Genomic DNA, 23,779 nt, shown 5'->3' on the forward strand with positions numbered 1-23,779 from the left:
TATGTTAACCAAGGTACCTCTCAATTGTAAAAGTAGTCACTAATATTGATGTATCTTAGGTGAGAGTGTGCTACAATGGAGAGAGCTCTGTAAGTAGTTGAGAGGCCCTAGGGTTCTATCCCTGCCTTTGTGAATCTGGGCCTTGATTTTCTTCCTTTATAAAACAAATATGTTGTACTAGAGATGCTATGTTATGTTTTTTTTCCAGATGCTATACTCTGGTGAAAACATTCTAGAAAGATAGCTGACAGTGGACAGGAAGTTGCCAAAGAGGAAGTAACTTACTTGTCTTGGTCAGCTATTGCATATTTTAATTGATTCTGAGTTAATGGCTCATTTTTCCATATCTTGCTATCTGTGAAAATAACCAAAGCTCAAACTTAGTAAATCACAAGACTCTTACTTTTTGTTCTTGGCAGGTCATTATGCATGGGAGAGGCAGAGGAGTAGCAGGCCAGATGGGCCGGGGACGCTTGATGCCAAATAAACAGAACCTGCGCGTGGTGGAGTGCAAACCTCAGCCCTGTATTGTGTCAGTTGAAGGGCTTTCTTCATCAACTACTGATGTCCAACTGAAAAACCTGCTGATGTCAGTAGGACCCATTCAGGTAGGTCACCCTTGGTTTATCATCTATATGCCAAAAGTCTTGCATAGTCTTATGCCAAATTAACTTTGTGATGTCAGATGCTGTTCTTTATGGGTTGGCTACTTCATTTTAAAATAATACACTAGAAAGGAAAGATAGATCTTTGGTTTACTCTGCAATAATAAATATCATTTGGAACATTAATTACATACAAATGCAGGCATGCAGTTTTAGGCATAAGATTTTTTTTTGTTGTTAATTTAGATCAGTTGTTACAGAAGAACTTTCTAAATTTTCATATTAAGCTCTTCAAGCATATTTACTTAGTGGCAATGGCAAAATCAATATCTTTTTAAAACTGTTAACATTTTTCTAAAAAATATTTCACTGTCTAACCATTTACATGGGCAAGAAGACTCCTTTTCGGTTTGTAGTTATGTAGGCATCTACTTTGAAATTTTCCCAGCAAGTTTAAACTTGTTTTATTCTAACCCTTACAATGTGTTGAACAAGCTCTGAATGCTTATTCAGAACTGTTAGAGTGAAAACTTGAAAATTAGCCATCAAAATTCCCTTCAATGGTACCAGAGCCATTATGTGAATGAGGGATTGAAAATGGATAGACCATTGAGTTTTTCCTTAAGAGAAACCCTGATTTATCCTTTTCTGCTAACATCCATTCACACACCCCATTCCACTTTCACATTTATTTGTGTGTGTGGAACCCAATGTAGACATCATGACTAATTTAAAATGTAGGAATTGAATTGTGAATATTCTATTTCAAAGTTACATAGCTAAGGGAGGGTAGTCTAGATGAATTTTAAAGCACATTCTGAGTAGAAAATGGAAGTGATTTAGAATAATTTTAAAAATCTACTTTTAAGTATTTCTCAAAGATAAAAACACACATGAAAGCCCTTTTCTAAACTGTGCCTAGTCTTATTTATGACTAATATTTATTTTCCTATAGTGCATTTTCCTGTCATATAAAGAGACTTGTTATGTATAACATTAGCTAAAATGCCTTTATGAACTTCATTTAGTAGACCAGACTGTCAAGAGCTAGAGTTAAAAACAGAGTTTAGGGATCATGGTCCACATGGTATATTTGAGTTATTTTATTTCTCAGAGTCAAATAACTGATGCCAGTTTGCCAGAACAAAACTGAGCACTGGGAACTTTTGTTTTGTCATAGATCCATTCACACATTTACATACACACATGCAAGGTCACATATATAACAATACACATACTTAAGTGTATGCACACGTGTGTGTGTGTGCCTGCTTGCGCACACACAATAATATTATAGGACTTGAAGTAGCAACAGAGCCAGGTCTAGAACTTTGTCTGATGGTTCTGAATTGTAATAAAGAACTGATGTTCCCTAGATGAGATGGATTATCCTTTTGTAGTATCCAGGAATACTTGGGCGAGTGAGCTAGTTTTTATCAATTAACCACTCCATTACACACACACACACACATGCAGATTAATGATGTTTAGTAATTTAACATCCATATCTCTCATCCCTCCCCTCTCTCTCTCTCTCTCTCTCTCTCTCTCTCTCTCTCTCTCTCTCTCTCTCTCTCTCTCTCTCTCTCTCTCTCTCTCTCTCTCTCTCTCTCTCTCCCCCTCTCCCTCTCCCTCTCCCTCTCTCTCTGTCTCTCCCCCTCTCTCTCTCTCTGTCTCTCCCCCTCTCCCTCTCCCTCTCTCCCTCTCCCTCTCCCTCTCCCCCTCCCTCCCTCCCTCCCTCTCTCACATTCAAATAAAACAAAACATTTTTTTCAAATAACCTGAAAGGCAGGTCCCCGTTACAACCACAAAAATCCCTGAAGAATGATGAATTTAGCTCTTGTTCTGAAATCAGTTATTCCTACCCTTGAGAATAAAACAGACTGTTCTAATTTCTTGCCAAACAAACCTAAGGGACCTTTTTAATAGGGTTTTTATAGATTTAAAAAAATGTTGGGTTTCCCAATTTATAAAAAAATAAAATCTTATTACAAACTTTTAGGAGTATTATGGCAGATAAGGAATTTGAGTTTTTCATGATACTGCATTGAGACTTTGGATAGCATGAATTCACTATAGTTTAAATATAGATTATTTTGCGGGCACAGAGGATCAGATTTTCAGTGTGAGACTCTCCTGTCTGCTTATTAAAGTTTATTTCTTTGTTTCCTTAGACTTATGGCACTGCCTAGTGTTCATTTAGGGCAATTGCATGTTAATAAATAACCATAATTAGATAGTTACCACTGTTCTTTTGCAAGTGGTTTGTAATAGAAAATCTTAATAATAGACTTAAGTAGAATATTTAACTTTAATTCGCAGATTACATTTATTTGTCTGGGAAAACCAAGAACTATTCCATTAAAGTACATATAAACAACCAATATTGTTGTCAAGACTAATATGTTTTACTTCCCTGAGTAGTATTGGAAGTAAGATTAATTTTATAACAACAGTAGCTTACATGTATGTAGCACTTAAACATTTTTCAAAGTACCTTCCCCCCATTCCCTCTTACTGTTTATGGCACTACCATCCTCTGAGTCAAGTGGACTCACGTCATCAGGTTGTCCTTGACTTCTTGCTCATTCACTTCACAGTTTTAATGAATATTAGCCTGCTTTGTTTCTACTATCACAGCATCTCTCGTATATAGCCCTTTCTCTGTTCACAGGAATATCATTACAATTCAGGTCCTCATTATTGCCCACCCATATTATTGTAGTAGACTTATAACAGGTCTTTCTCCTTCAAGTCTCTTCCTACTGCAGTCCATCTTCCACCTCATATGGAGTTGTTTTTTCCCCAAAGCATAGACAATGGCATCTTCTCCCCAATTATTTGGTAAACTTTAGTGTCTGCTTACCTTTGGGATCAAATATCATGTTTTCCTTTTGACATTTAAAGCACTTTATACCCTGGTCCCATCCTACCTTTCTATCCCTCTTAAATTTAACACTTACGTTTTCCCTCTCACTCCTCTTTATAATCCAGCTCCATTGACCACCTTGCAGTTCCTCTTATGTGATACCACATTTACTATCTCCTTGCCTGTCTTTCATATCTGAAACAATCTTCATCCTTACAGTTTTTTTCTTTCTAAAAGACTTGGTTCAAATCCTTCCATCTTCTGGAGGTCTTTTCTGGTCTTTCCCTGCTTCGTATGTCTTCCTCTGTTGAGGTGACCTTCTATCTGCCCTGTATAGATCTCTGTTTTTATTTACTCATTTACTTCCTAAGAATGTAAAGTCACTGAGGAAAGAATTAATTTTTCCCTTTCTTGACAGTACAATGCTTGGCACATAGTCAGCACTTAATATATGATTTTTGTTGGCTTTCAACACTTTTTGTAGTTTATTATTCCCATTTATAGATTAGGGCAAGCAGTTAATAGTGTGCTGCACCTGTAATCGGGTAGATGTCAGTTCAAATATGGCCTCAGACACTTCTTACCTGTGTGACCCTGGGCAAGTCATTTAACCCTCTTTGCCTTAGGTTCCTCATCTGTAAAATGACCTGGAGAAGGAAATGGCAAACCATTCTAGGATCTTGGCCAAAAGAAAACCAAAAAGTCATAAGTAGTCAGGCATGGCTGAAACAACTGAATGACAACACATTAGGAAAGAGACTCACAGAGGTCATGATTTGCTGAAGATCACACAGTTAATATCTCAGGTATAAATTAAGCCCAGGTCTTCACAATTCCAAGTCTGGAGCTCTCTCAGTAATACAGTGTTGCCATTTGTGATTGAATTTTAACAGTAACACCACCAGTAATATAAATAAAGTACATGCATTTTCATCAGAAATTTCATCAGTGTTATTGAATATGTTTTGTTATCTTACAGGCATTAGGATGATGAAATATTAACTAAAAGTATCAAATGTGATATAATGTCATTGTGGTAGGTGATAGGAGGAGAGAGCAGCACAGAGGGAGACAGAGTAAGTAAGAAGTTAGTTGAGTTTGGGGAAAGGCTACAAACAAGATAGACATTGAAGGAGTTTTGGAAGAAAGGTGCCTATAAGCAAACTAAATATACCTTTTATAAAGTATGGCATAATTTTTAGTGTCTTAGGAGAGTCCCAGAAATGAGGAATGGACATGGAATGTTCTGATATCTCACTTACAGATCACGATTAAAAAGATTAAGCTAAGTTGAGGTTTAGGACTAGCTAACTAGACCTAATTACATGGAGTGGAAAAGGATAAGTCAGTGTTAAAGGGGAACCTGGATCTTTGCCCAAAACAGATTTCCCTATATCTAAAAATTAAAATGAACAAAATAGGAAAGGAACAAAATGAAGTCATTTTCACAATATTTAAAATGCAGATGTTTGGTAAATTTAATTTAATAAGCATCTATTACATACTTGTCACTCTACTTGGTTCTGGAACAACAAAGACAAAAGCAAAACCATTTCTGCCTTCAAGGAACTTACTTTGAGCTGTGTATAATCATCTAGTCATTCATTCAATTAATTGGCCAGGTATTAGTAACCTCCTTGAAGGGTGGATTACTATTTTGAAAGGGGAGAGAAGGTGAAGAGAGCATAAGAGCATAAGGTAGAGAGAACTTGAAATGCTACCAAGAGAAGGTTTAATTACAGAGACACTGAGGATAGGAGACATTCTTCCACTCAACATTCCTGAGTTGGGCATGGTGGTACATTACTACAATCCCTGCTGGTGACTGGAGCTCAGAAATTGTGAGCTACAGTTAGCTAAGCTGATCAGCTAGCTGTGTGTAGTAAGCCTGACACTGATACAGTAAGCTCCTGGGAGCAGTTAGCTCCCAGAGCCACCTAAGGAGGGGTAGCCCAGGTCAGGAATGGAGCCAGTGAACTCTTATGCTGATTGCTTATAAGAGCAAGCCTGTGAATGGCTGCTGCACTTCCAGTCCAGATACGGAAAGCCAATCTTAAAAAAAAAAAGAAAGAAAAAGAAAAACAAAAGGACTAGCCTGGTTAACCTTCAGCTGGGCTGACCAGACAGAAGCTGTACCCTCTGGGATATTTTTGTCTCATCTTGCTGCAAATGGCAATCAGCTGTTGTGCTTGACTTGTTTTGTTGTTTTGTTCTGTTCAGCCAGCTGACTTTGAAGGAGCTTAGCTCTAAGGACTTTTTTTAGTAGAAGCTTCTCTAGTCTTACACAAACTTTTTCTTTTTTTGGTAGACTTTTCAGTATGCATATATGCTACCTTTCATTTTTATTTAGAGCTCCATTTCTGCTTCACCACAGCCCATTAATGTGCAGGATAGTTAATGGTACTACTTTTTTTTTTTAACTACCACCTGTTAAACATAAAGAGCAATCTTCCTTTTCCCTCAGGTCTTCTTTGTTCCTTCCACTTTCCTTTCCCCCTGTTGTTTAGAGGAGGAGGCTATCCATGCAGTTATCAACTCCATGTCTCATATTCTCCTCATTTTTGTGCCTTTTTGCTTAAGATTTTTGTTCTTCCCAGTTAGGTTTTGAACGCCTTAATTCTCAGATTCAATGCTGATTTTGTTTTTCATATAAACTGTGCCTGTGAAGCAGTACTCTGTGAGCCCTATAGATATTGTATAGGTTCAGAGAATTGCCTTTGCTAGTAAATCCTTGGTGAGTTTCATTCACTTACGGGATTTCAGGACATAAAAGTTGAGCTGCCTGATGGCAGGTTCATTTGGTAAAATGTCATCAAGCTACTACTCTAAATACCATTCTCCAGAGTGCCTGCTGCTCTCATGTAGTTTCATCTTCCTTATACCCGATTTTGTTTCAAGATCTTGGCCTCATTTTCAGGATCTATGCAAAAAAGTATTTGTTATGTTGGGGAACAGTTCCCATTCCCATGTTGAACAAGCTATATTCCCTAATTGTAGGGGAAACTTTTATTAGTTCTACCTGTCTCTTTAAGTCTGATGCTGTGATAGCAGATGGCCCTCCAGATTCCACCTCATGTTACCAGGCCTCCCTGCCTAGAAGCAGATCAGAGTTTTAATGTGTCTGGAGATCCTGAAGTTAGATTAAGATCTCCTATGACGTATCAGCTGACATAAGCCACTACCCTGTGCAGAACTGAGGTGACAGGTGTGTAATCTGGAGAAACCTTAAAGGATCTTAAAATGTAAACCGCTATTTTTACATGCCTCATAATCAATGTTACAACTGAATCTTCCAGTTTTAAGTAAGGAGAATTATACTGGTACATTGGAAGAAACTCAGGGTTGAATCTCTTTGTTTAAGGAATCTCTTTTCCCTAAGAAATTAATAAAAATTTACTTTAGAATTTACAGTCCTTATATTCATAGGAAAGGATGTCTATATTCAGAGGGATGGTTGAATGATATGATGATCTTCTGTTCATGGCGATTTCAGACTGGGGAGGTTTTCATTAACCTTGATTCTGCATCATGTCCCATTAGAACTGAAGACTTTATATGGCATTATTGTTATATAATTTCTTTGTTTTCTTCATCTACTTTTATAAATAATAAAATTTTAAAGACAAATCTGCAAGATTACTTGTCAAACAAGAAAATTAAAGGACAAAATAGTTGAAATATATCCAAGGTTATATTGGTATTTCGGGGCAGAGTTGGGGCTGGCACCTACAGTCTGCTGACTCCATGATCCATCACTCTTTTTCACTCTGTCACCTTGTCTCTTGTGGAAATAGGTTGATCAACATGAAATTGAAATTCCATTCCATTGTATTTTATATATGTACAAGTACCTTGTACTAGATAAGTATCTAAAGACTTTATCATCATGAATACACTTAGTAAAATAATTAAACTTTATACTCTAACCTAGATTTAACTATTCACTTCACATTGTCTTGTTTTATTATTTCTCTAATTATTAGTAGCTCTCCTGTCCAAACTATTTAATGTTTTACTAATCTCTCAAATCAACAAAATTTTACATAAATATTATTTTCCAGTCTTTTCATAGTCCAGAAGAAGTGTAGAACAACTAGGAGCTTTCCATATCTATACTTTTTTTTGGGATTCTTTGCCCAAAGTTGTTTATTTGTTTGTTCATTCTTTTATTATTTTTCTTAAGCCCTTACTTTCTTACCAAAGCAGAAGAGTGGTTAAGGGGTAGGCAATGGGGCTTAAGTAAGTTGGCCAGGGTCACACAGCTAGGAAGTGTTTGAGACCAGATGTAAACCCAGGACCTAGGCCTGGCTTTCAAACCACTGAGACACCCAGCTACCTCCTCAAAGTAGTTTTAGAGGGCTAATAAGTTATTTTTTAAAGATAATATAAAATAAAAAGTTCTCTTTAAGGATGTCTGCGATAGGTTTTTTTTTTGTTTGTTTTTTTTAAACCCATACCTTCAGTCTTGAAGTCAATATTGTATATTGGCTCCAAGGCAGAAGAGTGGTAAGGGCCAGGCAGTGGGGGTTAAGGGACTTGCCCAGGGTCACACAGCTGGGAAGTGTCTGAGGCCAGATTTGAACCTAGCATCTCCTGTCTCTAGGCCTGGCTCTCAATCCACTGAGTTATCCAGTTGCCTGCTCCCCCTATATTATTTAATATTTGTATAATTTCTTTTAATCCCAAAAAAGAGGGAGTTTTGTTTTTACAAAACTACAAATGAGGAAATTGAGAGGCAAGTAGACCTTTCTATTTCTTCAGGACTACAAGTTGATTAATAGAATAACATGACGCTTTCTGTTCAAATGAAATAATGTATTTATATCTTTGTAATGGTAAAACATTAAATAAATCTAAACAGTTGCTACCATCATATAGTTTCCTTTCTTTTATCCTTTCTACAGATAAAAAAATAGCATGGTTTGGGGACAATATGAAAAAAAATTAAGAGTTTAAGGTTTACTAAATCATTCTCATCAGATGACTCTTCAGTTTTATTCCTTAATAGCTATAGTTTCTCTGTTGTTGAAAAGGCATCTTTAAGAAAGTGTATAACCCCCCCCCCCTCCCCCAATCTATTTTGACATGGTACCTGGCTCTCTCTAGCCTGGTAAGAAAAAAATGAGTTAGTATTGGTAAAAGTAGGTATAAACAGAAATGGGTTACAGAAGTTTCCTTCTGCCTCTTACCCCTTGCTATCTTGGTACCTGGAAATTAGGGAATGGGTACTGACTCAATAAGAAAGTATTGCCTCAACTTGTGGCATCATGAACTGATCTCTGTTTTAATTGAGCCACTAACCTAGCTAAATGTATATTTCTTTTACCCTAACACCAAAACTCCAGTGAGACAGTAGGCAAAGCTTCATCCCCCCCCCCCCCCCCCCCCCCGTAGTGGAATTGAAACAAAATAGTCTCATATTCAGTTTGGGTAGCTGCTGGAAATGGAGGAGGTGCTGGCCCCCACAGAGCACTGGATGAGTTTTTGGCTTTTCAAGTCAGATTGATCCTCTCCAAGAAATGCCCTGAGAAGTATATAACACATGTGCTGCCCACTAAGTATATACCAGTTATAGCTTGAATGCTGTGAAAGAAGCTCAATTATTAAATTTGATTTTACATTTTAAAAGTTTAACTGGAAAATTAGAATGTTGGGTAATCTTTAGAAATAGGATTGCTTTAATGAGAAAGCTACATTTTATGAAAACTGGTGTTCAGGAACAATTAGTGGCTAGTAAAATTGGTTCCAGTAATCTATTACCTGATTTTTAACATGAGGTTCTCAATATTATTTGGAGGAATAAATATAGGGTAAATTTTTTTTACTATGTACCTTACTATAAATATAAGATCAATAATACTATTGAAAGTCAATATATGTTCTAATATTGCGTAATTGTTATGTAATGATGGTAGAAAGAAAATCTTCTGGAAGACAATGGGAAGTTAAACTAAATTCCAAATTAAATAACCTTGGAATTAATCAATTTTGTGTGTATTTTCCTAGCACCTGTATTTGGAATCCAAAAGACAGAACCTAGTGAAGTAAGTTTTTAGGCTATTTTTACTGCTGTGGTAAAGTACAGCCAACTCTTGATTATCTGAGCAAATGGGGAATAGGTGAGAGCATGAATTATTGAAATTGATATGAATCCCCCTAAAATCAGCTTCTGCCAATACCTTTGGTTCCCTTTCCCACAAAACAAGCAAAAAAACAAAAACAAAACCAAAAAAACCCTGCTTTCATTAAAGCTTCAAACAAGTTATATAATTTCTGACTTGAATTTCATCATTTTAAATTTCCTTAGCCCATGTGCTGATTAAAAAACCACCCAAAAGCAAGCATCCAAAGGGGTGTAAAGAAGGTCCTACCTGAATAATCTGTAACTGGATTATTCTTCTATAATCAAAAGTTGACTGTGCAACAGGCTTATTAAGATAAGTCCTAATTCAGAAATATTTCCAAAAGTTGAAAAGATATATATATATATATATATAAATTTGTATATACATATTTTTAGGTATCTAATTTTAAAATGACACTGTATAGTTTTAATTCCTCCTTCCTCTCCTTTTTTTCTTTACTGGGAAGTTTTTAAATAATTGAAAACCTGCAGAACTTGATTTATGTTTGAAGAAGTAATTACATTACTTAGCCTGGTTTTTAGGATCTTCTCTCTTTCTCCCCCTCACCCCCCACCCTACCCCAACTTCCCAACCTCTCCCCTACCCCCCCTCATATTTTTCTTGTCCATTAAATGTGATTGATTATAATGTTGATCAGCAAAATCAAATGACTTTCATTAGGTAATGTGTTGATTTATTCATTTGTTTTATTAAATATTTCTGTTTAGAACACTTTCAGAATACATTTACTAATTTTATTGTTTTTGTATAATCCACCTTGTAAACAGAAAGGGCTTATTAATATGTTATGCCTTTTTTACAAATGTTTACAATAGAATATTTTTGGCAATGGGCTTATTTAAATTAGAGTAGAATTTTATAATATATTAACACCATTAATGATAAAGTACTATTAATCTTTAGATGGCTAAAATTTTTCAAACTGATTTCCATCACAGTTTGTAATTTTTAAAACTAATGGTGTAGTTGAGTTTAAGCCCTTAATCATAATTTTCTGTTCTTCCTTTTTAACTCCCAGCCACTGTCAACTCAATTAGCTATGTGCAGCCTCCTCTGACACCTTTGACCATTTTCCCTTAAGTTTTCCTGATTGTACCCTTTCCTTTCCCAGCCCCTCAGTGCTACCTATTTTGAATGAATCCTCCCTTTCATAGGCTTCTTAAAGAATTCAAGTTACTTCCTCACTTAAGGTAGCCTGCAGAGAACCAGTTTCTGGACCCTCTCTTGAACTTCCCTATTTTGATAAACAGTTTTAATCACCTGTTCTGAAAAACTATTAGAATAGTTCTTCTGGGTTTGACCTCTTTAGAGATCCCAAGTAGCAAATAGATACTACCAAATAGATGCTACTTTTCATAAAAGCTAGGTGGTGAAATCAGAGATGTCTTAATTGTTTTATCTTCTTCCAAATTTCTATCTTGTGAATTCTTTTCACTTTCTACTCATTAGGAACTTGTCTTTTACCCCTAAATCTAGTGTTATTCTGGTCTAGTTTCCCTTTCCAGTTGAGCTTTTGAAGGAAAAAAAGCAGTATATTAAATTTTATTTTAAATGACCTGTTCCATTAGCTAATGAAAAGTAGGTGTATCATTTATATGTAAAAATTCTGGTGGAATCACAAATATGAGGACAAAAGTTATATAGTTTTAAAAGTTCATTGCATTGTGTTACATTGACTCTAAATAATATAGAGATATTTGTCTAAGTAATCAGATTCATCAACATTATGTTAAGATTTTCAGTGGCTAAATATAGCTTCTTCTTCTTTTTTCCCTAATTGGTTGTGACAGGAGGCTGGAGCCTAAAACATTGGGAGAATGCCCTGCAGTAGTTGAGACAAAGAACCCTAACGTTGTTGTGAGGATCAGTTATTAGCTAAAGAGCTGAAGATGGCTCAGGAAGGGGAGAACAGAGCAGCCAGAGGCAGAGGACTGACAGAGTGCAGCTGATTGGATAACTATTCAGTTTCCACATTTACTCTCAAAAATTCAGATTTTCCTCTTTTTCCTGGAAGAAAAAATATTTGTGTTTTGTCCCCTCAGTGAGCTGAACATATTTTTTTTTTATGTAAATATGCCTAATGCAAGGAAATGTTGTAACATGAGGACAGATTATTTTCTTTCTATGGTTTATCTTACTTAAAAGTCCTTTGTGGATACTTTAAAATAACTTGCTCAGATTTTTCTTAGGATACCATAACATTGTCTTTGGGATTTCTTTATTAGTACCAAGAAATATTTTAAAACATACCAAAGCATAGCTCTGAATTTATTGGATAAACATGGTGAAATCCTGGTTGGACAGTGATTTGATTTGTTTGTGCCTTTGACTTAAAAATAAATTTTCTGTCCAAAACAGTTGGAAAATTCTGAACGGCCAAGGTTTTTGTAGCACTCTTTGTTGTAAAGGGTTGTTACAAATAAAAACATAATAAAATGACCTGCTTTTCTTACATGATTATAGCAAAGCACACAGAGGGTAAGAAAACATAAACTCCTTGTTAGCAGTTTTTTATATGTATAATTTATTTTTTTTGTGAGGGATGCTCTTAAGTTTTAATTGGTCAAGATATTTCATTTGTGACTATTAAGATACAAAAAAAGTTCAGTTTATAAGAGCAGAATTTATGGTTATGTTGAACAAATGTTAAACAAGCTAATTCCACACTGTCCTGTGTCAGTATTTTTAAAACAGGTGCAATCTAAGGTTCTGGTTTTTTTTTTCCTCAAAACTATAATTTTTTTTTACAAGAAAAAATGGTATTAAAACAGGCAGGCTTTTTTTTTTTTACTAGTAAAATAATATGCATTTGTTTACATACTTATTTGTAATTATTAGCTTCTTCCCCCTTCCCTTTTTACTCTAGGATTTAAAAAAAAAAAAACTTGTAGAACAGCTATAAAGTCTGCACCAGTGATTACAAGCAAGTGCTTTGTGGCTATTTAACAGTGACATGTTTTGTTTATTTTGTTTTTTCCTAGTAGAAATAATTTCTCACAGAGAGCCAAGTAATGCTTGATTTGTCAAGTCGGCCTACTTTTGTAATTTTGCCATGGCAAATGCCATGTAAATGATAGAAATCCTTTATTTCCTATTGATCATTGTCTCTCAAAATGGGGGTTTTCCCCTCACTGAGGAGTTGCTAGGAGATTGTAAACACCAGCTCCTTATAGCCTCCTGTGCCTGACTTCCTGCCTACCAGGGCCCATCTACTCCCAGTTCCAGAGTCTACTACTCCTAGTACCAACTACTTCTGCCAAAATGCTATCCTTTCCAAAATGGTGCATGTTCCCATCTTCCTCAAGCAATCACAACTGCTTATGGCTGTTCCTTTTCTGTCCAGGGTGGTGAGTAGAATAGAGCATGGTATTCCTAGGCTTTCAATTTATTTATTTTTTTTTTGATGGGTTTAGTGTGGTGTGGAAAGTTTCCTTAGTAGTAGATATAGATGGGAAAAGTTTGAGAAATGCTCTAAATTAGTGATTGTTACAATAAAATATGTTTTTAAGTGTTCCACAGTGCTACCTTCAAATTAGTGCGGATACATGGATAAGGTGAGAGTACCGAGTCAGAAAATAAGACTACAACTTATCCAAAATTTAAACAATGAGAAAATCATTAAAGTAGACTCATTCCCTTTCCCACCCCTCTACATTCACACATACATACTATTGTACAGTAATAACTGATGTGCATAATGATGGTAAGATATCAAAGTGCCCTTTGATCCTCCAAAAAATGAGATGGAATTATGTTTCATGTAGTTTTAAAGTTTATTTTTACTATATGTTGATTTTTAAAAATATTAATAATCCCTCAGGGGTAGCAATAATAATTCTTTTAATCAGAATTCACTAGTTCCCAACCATTTTGGATAAGCAGGAGTTTATTGTAAATAACTGCAATTGTAATTTTTCTCTATTAATTGAAAAAAAAGTTGAAACCTTTTAGTGCAGTTATTGGTCCCAGGTATGTAAAATCTTTTTTCTTTGTAACTGACACCAAAGTAATGGGGTAAACGTGGGGTTTGTTTTAACTTTGTATTTTCTATTTCTTTGAGGTTTCTCATTTTCTTTCCTCTAGGTTATGCCACTCTTAAATGTTGCCAGAGGTAACTAATATGTGGTTGGGGAGAGATGTGTTCTTTATCCCCAAATTGTTGCCAAAGATGACACAAATCAGGCTCATTGGTCACAGTGAACCTCAGCAGAGCAACATCTATTCAAATTCTGATGAACAGACACTGTGTAGAGTCTGTACTTTGAAGGAGACATACTCCAATTTTCATGTTTATAAACTAGGCATACCTTAGAGTGCAGTTCACCTTTAGGGAGGGAGGGACATCAATGGTAGCAAAAGAAGTGATGTTCAAGACATCAAAATCAATTTGGTCTTTCTGTAGAATTTTATTTGTGACCATTTAAAAACAACAAAAGCAAAAACCCCATATTGGATTTCTACAGTAAAGAGGACTAACTTGCCATAAATATAAAAATAAGCGAAGACTCTTAATAGCATGTAAATTATACCGACATTATACAGAATTATAGATTGTGAGGATTTTCATGGCTAATAGTGGTTGAAGTTTAGCATATAAGTGAATGATTGTGCAGATTATAATTGGGATCATTGAATATAAATTCAAAAGGCTACTAACTAAAGTGGCATTCACTTTTAAGCATTTTACTGCTTATATTAGTATAATAAACTCTCAGAAATCATCTGGAGAGGTGGTGTCTCTGAAAAATGAAATGTAAATCAAGATGAAATTCAAAGCCATTTGTATCCTTTTTCCTCTGGAATACTCATAAACAGGCCTGCCAACCTTTCTTTATTGAACTTACTAGAATTTTAAGTCTTAACTTCAATTTCTTTATAAGGCATTATTGACCACATCTACTCAATTGTGCAATTTGGGTCATTTAAAATATTTGTTACAGTTAAAATAAGCAGACTTTAAAATTTGCCTCAAAAATCATGCATCATCATATGGCTGTCCAATTAGGAGCAAATGGCTTTAATAAGTATTTCTTTTCACATTGGCATTTTTTGTTATTTACTTGCTCTTGTTCCTACCAAAAAACATGAATGCTCTACAATTAAGAATAGTTTTTGGTGAAGGGAGAAAAAAGACTGATAGAAAAGAGAGACCTGGAGGAGGACCAAGAACAGTTGGCTCTGGGCCATAAAGCTACTGGTATTAGTTACACTGCTTACATGAAACTTGAGTATCTCTCTCTTCCCTCTCTTTTTAACGAATTTTTTTCTTTTGACTCAGCCTCACCCTCTCCATTTAATTGAAAGTAATCTTTTTCATAAAACAGTTATTATTCAATGTCACAAGCCTTCATTTTAGTATGTCATTTCAGTATGGGGGGTCAGCCCCCAAAAGTCAAATAAGTCACATAGCTAAAGCTGGGAGAAATGAATTCATGATTAGGAGTCTAATTGTTTTGTTTTTGATGGAAAGAGAAGCACTGTAGTTTGAAACTCAAGTTTTATATTACACATTTTCAAAAAGTGATGTGTATTGGAAAGGACATGAGACTGGTAGTATGAAGATCTGGGTTCCGATCCCAGCCCTGCCCTTCTGTCTGGGCTTCATTTTGCTCATGTAGCCAGCAAACATTTATTAGGTGCCTTTAGTGCCTGCTATTTTCAAGGCACTGTGGAGACAACAGAGGAAAAATTACATTATTGCTGCCATCATAGAGCTTAATTGAGCATTATTAGAGAATGGCCCAAAGGGGCAGACCAGCATCGATAAGGACATTTTGAGTTCTGTGAGTTTGCAGCATTAAGTATGAGTTTACAAGACACTACTTTTTCCTTGTTGTCCTCTTCATTGGGAATTGTGCTTATTGTTGCCCAAGATGAATTAACAAACACCATTGCTGCTTTTGAACTCCGTGTTTACATAAAAGCATTAGCAGCAATAATGTGAAGCTAATATAATCATTCACCTTTCAAAACTACCTAAGCCACTGCTAAATCCTGGAGCATCAGATGCATTGGGAAAATCCTGCCAGAAGAAAGAGAGAAAATTAAAACACCAGTGAAAAGGAGAGTTGAACTGTGAGAGAAAAAAACCTTGAAAATGAGAGTAGTAATTTCACCTACCTACTAGGTGAAATTGATTTAAATTTGATCCTTATTCATTAGACCATCTGAAAAATGGCAGTTTCACATTCTCCACTGCCCTCATGTGGTGGCCAGAAAGAATAGCATTTTCAGGTTAAAACACAGTTCAAGTGCTATTGAAATGAGTTATGGTCATTTGTGGGAAGGAACTTTCTGCTTGACAGTTGCCTCAAAAGAGAATATGGCTTCTGTCTCTGTTTAATGTTGGAAATTACAGAATCCCAACGGCCATAGCATAGGTTTTCTCTTCAAAGAGAGAGAGAAAACACTTAAAAATATGTATACATATATTTAAGGCACCACAGTTGATTTCACTTTACCTGATAATTTAGTGGTAAATTAGTCTTGAGCACTTGAAATGACTTCTGATTATACACTCCTCCTCCTTCCAACTTTTCATTCCTTAGGAATGAAAGGAAAGTTTGGTGGTGTTCCATTGACTTTAAAGTACATTAATGAAGCAACTAAAAAAAAGCTCCCCCTTTCCTGCCTTCATTACTTGTATTGGTTTTTTTTCCCCCCTATTGGTAACATACTCTGGAAAAAATAGAAACCATTTATCTTTTGAGTGATGACCAATTTGCAAATTGTTATCAGTACTAATTAATTTAGAAACCTTAAAACTTTTTATTTCTATGTAATAATTATTATAGAAGCACAAAAAGTCAATTTTATACACGGTCAGTTTGTGGGGGAAATGGTTTCATATTTTTAGATTCCTTCTAGTCATGGTTATTGATAAGGTTTCTATGGTTATTAAAGCCAGATGCGCTAATTTTTGTACAGTGATCTTCTTTATAACAATTTCCAAAAGACCAAACGTTTTTAGCCTTGTGTTTCCTTAGCAAGTCTTTTGCTAAGGTTTTAAAATGAAATGTTACTTCAGTAAATTTTAAACAAGGGCATGTGGTAATAAAGTTTGTTATGAAGTTAATATTTCTATCAGTCATTGTTTTTCTTCTTCTTCTTCTACAAACAAGATAAGCAAAGTTATGATTTGCCCAACAAATAAATAAAATAAATAAGTAAAATTTCCATATCCAATACAGGGAGATTCTTAATGAGTGTCTTCTAAACAAAGTTTCAATCCAACGGATGTTTTAAAAAACCAAGACACCGCACTGAGTTTAATGCCTCCCTTGACTCCTGACTTCACAGTTAGATGAACCTTCAATTTGAATTGAAATGTCTTATTCTGTTAATTGGAATCAAACAGTAAGCCTCACACTATACTTTCTACTGACTGGTTCCCTGTTTCCTTCCCACAGTCCCTCTTGGAGTCTTGTAAGGATTGTTCTGGGGAGTGTAGTCAAACACAGCTGATTGTTCCACCCTTTCTCTTCTGTCCATACATCATGGCTCCATACCCTCCCCCCCCCCCCCCCCATCCCCCCAAACCATCCTGTCTCTACCAAAAAGATTAGAGAGCTGGGCCATGACTCCTTTCCCCCACATGTTTTCTGGTTAAACCTATGTCACAGTGATGCTTTGCTAAATTTCTTAGGCTCTACTCGGCCTCCTACATTTCCTCTGATTAAGTTGTACCTCACTTTAAGCATTCTTGATATAGGAAAGTCATGATTTTCAAAAAATTGCAAAATTAGCAGTGATTACTTTAAAAGGAAATATGCAACAAGGCTGCTATTCTTACCAGGCTTTCCACATATGTATAAAATCTACTTACAAAAACAAAGTTTCCTATCCTGCTTTTCAGGAAAGAGCCCCCTGCCACCTGACACTTATGACCTGATTTTTTAAAGTGACAAAGACCCTACATCTAATGGGAGTTGAGTGCCTGCCCTCCTTCCTTAACCCATTCAATCTAAAGTAGCTTTATGGGAAAAAATGTGACTGACTTCTATCTCTTAGGCATGCCCTTTGAGTTTTTTTTGTTTTGGGCATAACCCTTCCACATTTTCACTTGGGCTTCACTTGAATAACTCCTCGTGTGTGCAAGACAGAGTTCAAATAAAGTCTGTGTCTATGAAACTGAGCAAAAGTTCTTGGCCTGATGAAGCCAGTAAGTGAAATTTGAATTAACAGCATTTTTGAATGTCAATGAAATCTAATATGAAAACAGTCAGATGGTACCAAAAGACTTCCAGAGCATGAAGGACAAATCTAAAGCATGGAGTCAAACACATTTGCACATATACATATTGTGTGACGAAAGTCATACTTTAAAAAAATAACATATCAAAACTTACACATTTAAGTGTTTATCATTCATTCTCTGAATTGAAAAGCCATGAAGTTTTCATTGATGTTGTTGCCTGAGACATTTTTTTACATTTGTACCTTGGAATTGAGATAGTCTTCATTTCTGGTCTTTTGAACATCATTGGTGAATTTTTGACTACATCAGTGGTTCTAGGTCTGCATTGTTCAGTTAAGCAAATAATTTTACTAAGCTCCTACTCTCTGCAAGGAGGTGCTAGTAGGACAACAATGAAAAAATGAAATAGTCCTTGCCCACAAAGGAATTAACATTTTGCTGGGTTAAGGGATATATTTCAGTCATGTCAAACAATGCCCAAAGTCAAGTCTTGGCAAAAAAGGTAGGTGATCCATTGAGACCCCAAACTGGTTATAAAAAGTTCACTGAAATCTGGAAAATGAAGAAGCCAATGATCAACAAGCCAAAAGTGCTTACCACAGATGCCCTCTTTTGCATCATGCAGAATCTCAAAAGAACTTCAGCATTATACCCTAATAACCTTGATTGATATCTCTTGCATTGGTTCTACAAGAGTACTACTGTTGATGTCAACAATAAAACTCAGCTTGTGGTTTTGATAGATATGTCTTGGAAATTTAAATTTTTATGACTTTCCCATTACAGAATTGATTTTGTTGTTTTTAGATTATATTAGAAAGGCCCAGGTTCTTGTTTAGACAATATTTTCCTCCAAACTGTTGAACAAATTCCCTTAAAAGATAACTTCTCTGTAAGGTGTCCTTTTCAGACTTCATAGACCATTAAAGAATTCATGTCATTCATTAATCAGTGATCAGAAAGCATGGAGGCTTACTGGTGAGATCCTTGGGTTCCAAAAGAGCCCAAGAACCTCAGTTTATATGCTAACTTCACTTGTGTGACTCTATCCCTTTAGGCCTCTAGTGGTGAACCTATGGCACACGTGCCAGTGGGGCCACTCAACCCTTTCTGTGGGCAGATGTGTACCATTACCCCAGCACAACGTTTGCTAAAGTTCATTACTAAAAAGCCAGAGAGATGCGGGGCTGGGCTGCCCTCTTCCTCCTCTCCCTGGGCTTTTGAGGACAGTTCTCAAGTTATCTGCCCCTCTAAAAAGTTCGCCATCACTGCTCTAGGCTGTAATTTCCTCATCCATAAAACAAGGAGGGTTGAATAAGAACACTCCTTGGGTCTCATGTCTAAATCTCTGATCTCGATGCTATAAGTAGAAATATAAACTAAGAATTTAGTGGTGTAAAAAAGAATTATTAAGAAATGGCCCCCAACCTTGGCATTATGTAAAAATCAGTGGTTGGTTGTTGAACATAAATGACCTAGTTCTCTTTTAAGGATCAGAATATCTATGTCAAAAACAATTCACATTTATAAACCCTAAAAGAATCTAGATGGCACTTTCCCTTTTTTATGGATGAAGAGCATTACGATTGATCAGTGAGGCTAAAAGATTTGATCAGGGTGCAGGACTGGGAAGAGGCTGAGCCCTAACTGGAGAGCAGGTCCTTTAACTCCCAGGCCAGGGCTCTTCACACTATGAAGTTGGTCATCCATTTCTGAAGCTTAAATTAGAATTCTTAGATGTGGCACATGTTCTTCTTCCTGCATTCTATAGACTACTAGAGACAAAAATTGGTTAAAAATCATCTGATAGTAGAATCATAATTAGGAAATGGAAGGTACTCAGAAATCAGGAAGTCCAGGTCCTTTATTTTCTTGGGCTTTTCTTGAGATTAAGTGACTTGCTAGGAATCACATAGGTCCCTGGGAACAGGATTTGAAGTCAGGTTCCCTAGACTCCTCATCAAGTGCCCTTTCCTCTAGTCCACACTACAAAATACTTTCTAATGCATCATTTTAATACCTTTAAATGGTACTTTTGGGGCAGCTATTATTGAGCTATTGAATCCTTGAAATATATAGATAGTGGTATATGGGAGAATAAGTATAATTATCTAGCCTATTTGAGCTTCATTATCACTGGATGTATCCCAGGATCTCTATGGAACAGAATACCTACTTGAAAACCTGAAAGGGAAGGCAAGGGGGAAGGTGAGGACAAGCACTTCTTAAGCACTTACTGTGTACCAGCTTTTTAAGAAGTATGTCATTTAATCCTTACAGCAACCTTGTGAGGTTGGTGGTACTATAGATGGAGAAACTAAGGCAGACCAGTTAAATGATTGTTCAGTCACTCAGCATCTGAGATCAGATTTGGATTTTGGGCTTCTCCAACTCTCAGCTCAACACTGCAGTATGTTGCCACTTAGCTGCTTCCTTGACACTCAGCAGAAATTATACCTAGTTCCCACTGTGTTCTGGGGACTAAAAGTATGATAGGGAAAATAAACATCCCTTGGCTTTTAGGAATGGGGGAGGAGACCAAAGACAGACGAGGTAGAGTGTGATGGGTGAGACAAAAGCAGAAGTTGGAGATAGTCTAAGAAAATGAGGTATAGCAGAGCCTTTTAAGCTTGGATTAGGAAAGGCTTCATGGTGGTGGGAGCACTTCATCTGACAATCTGAGATGAAGAAGCTCTGGATTCCAATTTGGGGAAAGTTGGACAGAGGCAAGCAACAATAAGATGATAACTCCCCAAACCCCTCTCGCTGGCACCCCCCCTCCCCCAATTTTAATGTTCTAGTGTTCTGGACATTAGAGCACCTGGGGGAATTAGTGTACCATAACATTTACAGTTTATATCAAGGGAAGTTAGAACCTGATTTAGGGGAGTATCTTAAATGATACTGAGCAGTTTGCCTCTTTTACTATGGACAGTAGGTGCTTTTCAAACAGGAGAGTGAAATGATTCAGCTTGTACATTGGGAAGATTTATTTTGACAGCTGCTCAAAAGACAGGAAAGAGAAGAGAACTTATATAAATCAGTGAGCATTCATTAAGCATGTGCTGTGTGCCAGGCTATGCAGAGAAAAGCAAAACCGGCTCCTACCCTCAAGGAGTACCTATTTTAATGGAAGGAAACAACATGTAAACAGCTAAGTACGTATGATATATGTGCAGAGTCAGTGGAAGGAAATCGTTGAGAGGAAACATGCTAGCAGTCACCATGACTTGGAAAGGCTTCCTCCAGAAGGTGAGATTCCAGTTGAGTCTTAAAGGAAGCCAAAATAACTAAGATGCAGAGAGGAAGGAGAGAGATCATTCCAGGCATGGAAGAAAGCTATCGCAAAAGCAAGGACACGGGAGGAATCGCTAGGAGGCCAGTGTAGCTGGATTGGAGCTCTACCCCAAATGGAAGAGAATAAAGCTTACAAAGACTTAAGCTTACAACAAGCTTTAAATGCCAAATAGAAGACTTCATATTTGATCCAGCAAGCAATAGAGAACTCAAGGGGAAAGCCTGGTAAGGTCAGATCTAAACTTTTTAAAATCACTTTTTCGACTGAATGAGGCTGGATTAGAGTGGGGAGAGACTTGAGCTGGGAAATCAGTTAAAAGTTTCAATAACCCAAGCAAGAATTCTGGCAAACATTTAACAACTCCTCCCTCTCCCTCTCATCTTTGTACATGTGTCATGCTTTTAAGTTTGATCTCTGTGATTAGCTTCTTCTCTATCATTTTCTTAAATCAAGACAATCAACAAAACAAGTCTAGATTTATGGCATTTGCTAATCCACAACATAAAAATTTAGCAGGTGATTCTCAAAAGCCCATACCAGCTGACTCGAGCACATCCTGAATCTGTGGTGTGACTGAGGGGAGGGGGGAATACAAAAAGAGAGATGGGCAGAAAGATGAAGAGAGGAGAGAAAGAGAAGTGGGGGGGGGTGCTGTGTATATGTCTATAGATTTGTATATGAGAGATGTTATGAAGGAAGAAAGCAAGGTTTGGCAATGGCTTGGATACATGGAGTCTTGGCTGGGCTCAAGATGGTGCCTTGAACAGTAACATTTGGGGGTGTGGGGAAGATTTGGGACATGGTGAGCTCTGTTTGGGGCAAAGTGAACTTGAGATGCTGGGGGAACATCATTTTTGAGTAGAGAACTCAGTTCATGAGATGATCAAGTGAGCATTAAAAGAAAGATGAGAAGGCTGATCCTTGGAGACACGTATGGATGGGTAAGATTAGTGAGTGTGACAGTGATGAAGAACTAGCGGAGGAGAATCCCCTAGAGAAGGGGAGACGGTAAGATCTCCAAGACAAGAACCTCATTTAGGAAGCTCTCATCACAAAGCAAAAAAACGATGATGACCTCAATGAGGATGATGCCTCTTTGAATAGGATGATTGATAGGAAGATTGGTGTGGAAGTCCAACTGAAAAAAAAAAAAGTCAATGAGGGCTGGTGATGGCGAGGGAGGGCTTAGAAGTCAAAGGTTCTGAGCATAGGGGACCAGAGGCTAGGGGGTCACGGTGTGTAGAGTGCTGAGCTTAGGAAGATCTGAATTCAGTTCCCAACCCAGACTCTTGTTGGGTTTGTGACTTTGGGCAGGCCACCCTCTCATTGCCTCAGTATCTCCATCTGCAAAAAGAGAGAGGGTAACTGGACCTGTGATTTCATTATAATTTTGAATCCCCAGGGGAGGAAACTCCCTTGAACAACACAGGCCAGTACCTTTCTGCAACATAGTCTTAGAAAATTACCTAGAGCAGGGGTTGTCCTGTAGGGGCTGACCACATGCAAAGGCAACATTCCAAGGGAGGCTCAACCAGAATATAATATAATTGGGAAGCAACATTTAAAATGAAATATAATAGAACATAAATTATTTTCTAAGTGAATATGCAGTCTGTATAGATCCTGAAGTATGATTTAATAGTCTCCATTTCTGTTTGAACTGGACACTACTGACCCAGAGAAATGAGTTGTTAAGAGACTTGCCAGCCAGCATCGGAGAAGGGATTTGAACCCAGGTCTTCCTGGCCCTGAAGACCCTGTTTTGCACTCTGTCAGAGCTATCTCTCCATTTCTTAAAAGTGCTGTATACAACTTTAGCCATTGTTGTTGTCATCTTTATGGAAGTTGTCATCTTTATGTCATCTTCACAAAGATGAGGAAATTGAGAGGAAGGACAGAGGATAAAGAGGAGAGAGATGAAGAGCTCCGTTTGGGTCTGATTGAGATAAAAGCACATTAAAATGGGAGATTTCCAGAAAGGCAGTTGGGCCCCTGGTCCAGAGACAGTCACTGGACCAGTTTGGCAGATAGGAGGTCTGGAGGGTCCTCACCCTACTGACTACCTTGTGACTGCAAGCATTGGGCTTTAGTTCCCTTATCTGATGGGGCTGATCAAACTCCAAGCTATCTTTCAGCCCTAAGTTCTCTGATCCTAGATTTCACTCTGAGGAGAGGGGGGTGGTAGACACAGAGATTCAGGAACATCTGCTGAGGGTGAGCCATCAAACCTTGGGAAGCAAGAGAGAACCAAAAGGAAAGTTTTGAGATGACCATTGGTGCTAAGAATCTTTTTATTTTTCAACTGAACTCAGAAAATACAGATTTATTCCTGAGAGAACACTTTGGACAAGGGCATGAGGTTTGTTAGTTTGGGGTTTTCAAAGTGTCGTGGCAAGAGACAGATGTCTAGTTCTGAATCTTGACTGTGCCTCTTGCCACAGTCTTTTCCAGCCTTCTGGAAGCTTCCTTATTTGTAAAGCAAAGAGGTTGGACTAGATGGTTTTGGAGGTCTCATCCTCCTTTCAATCCATGATCCTATGACTGCCCTCACCAAAGACCTTTGGAAAGACAGTAAGATGAAAATGGATCCTTAGTGTGTTGGCAAGAAAGGGGCTGAATTTATGCTTCCATTGATATAAGGAAGTGCCAGGTGAGAAGGAATTT

At 37.0% G+C, this 23,779-nt stretch overlaps 1 protein-coding gene across 11 annotated transcripts in view; it reads left to right on the top strand.

Moving 5' to 3' along the window:
- Nucleotides 1–23,779, top strand: part of RBM33 (RNA binding motif protein 33) — a 184,092-nt gene that overhangs the window by 134,922 nt on the left and 25,391 nt on the right. For 9 of the 11 annotated variants that reach the window (XM_007504671.3, XM_007504663.3, XM_007504664.3 and 6 more), the window contains one exon: nucleotides 420–608. In XM_007504671.3, the coding sequence (XP_007504733.1) occupies nucleotides 420–608 (189 nt within the window). Of the gene's footprint in view, nucleotides 1–419; nucleotides 609–9,480; nucleotides 9,519–11,410; nucleotides 16,696–23,779 lie in introns of those variants that run through there. The other 2 variants (XM_056799955.1, XM_056799958.1) reach the window with 2 other exon arrangements.

The sequence above is a fragment of the Monodelphis domestica genome, chromosome 5 (assembly GCF_027887165.1).
Source record: "Monodelphis domestica isolate mMonDom1 chromosome 5, mMonDom1.pri, whole genome shotgun sequence".
NCBI classification, from domain to species: domain Eukaryota; kingdom Metazoa; phylum Chordata; class Mammalia; order Didelphimorphia; family Didelphidae; genus Monodelphis; species Monodelphis domestica.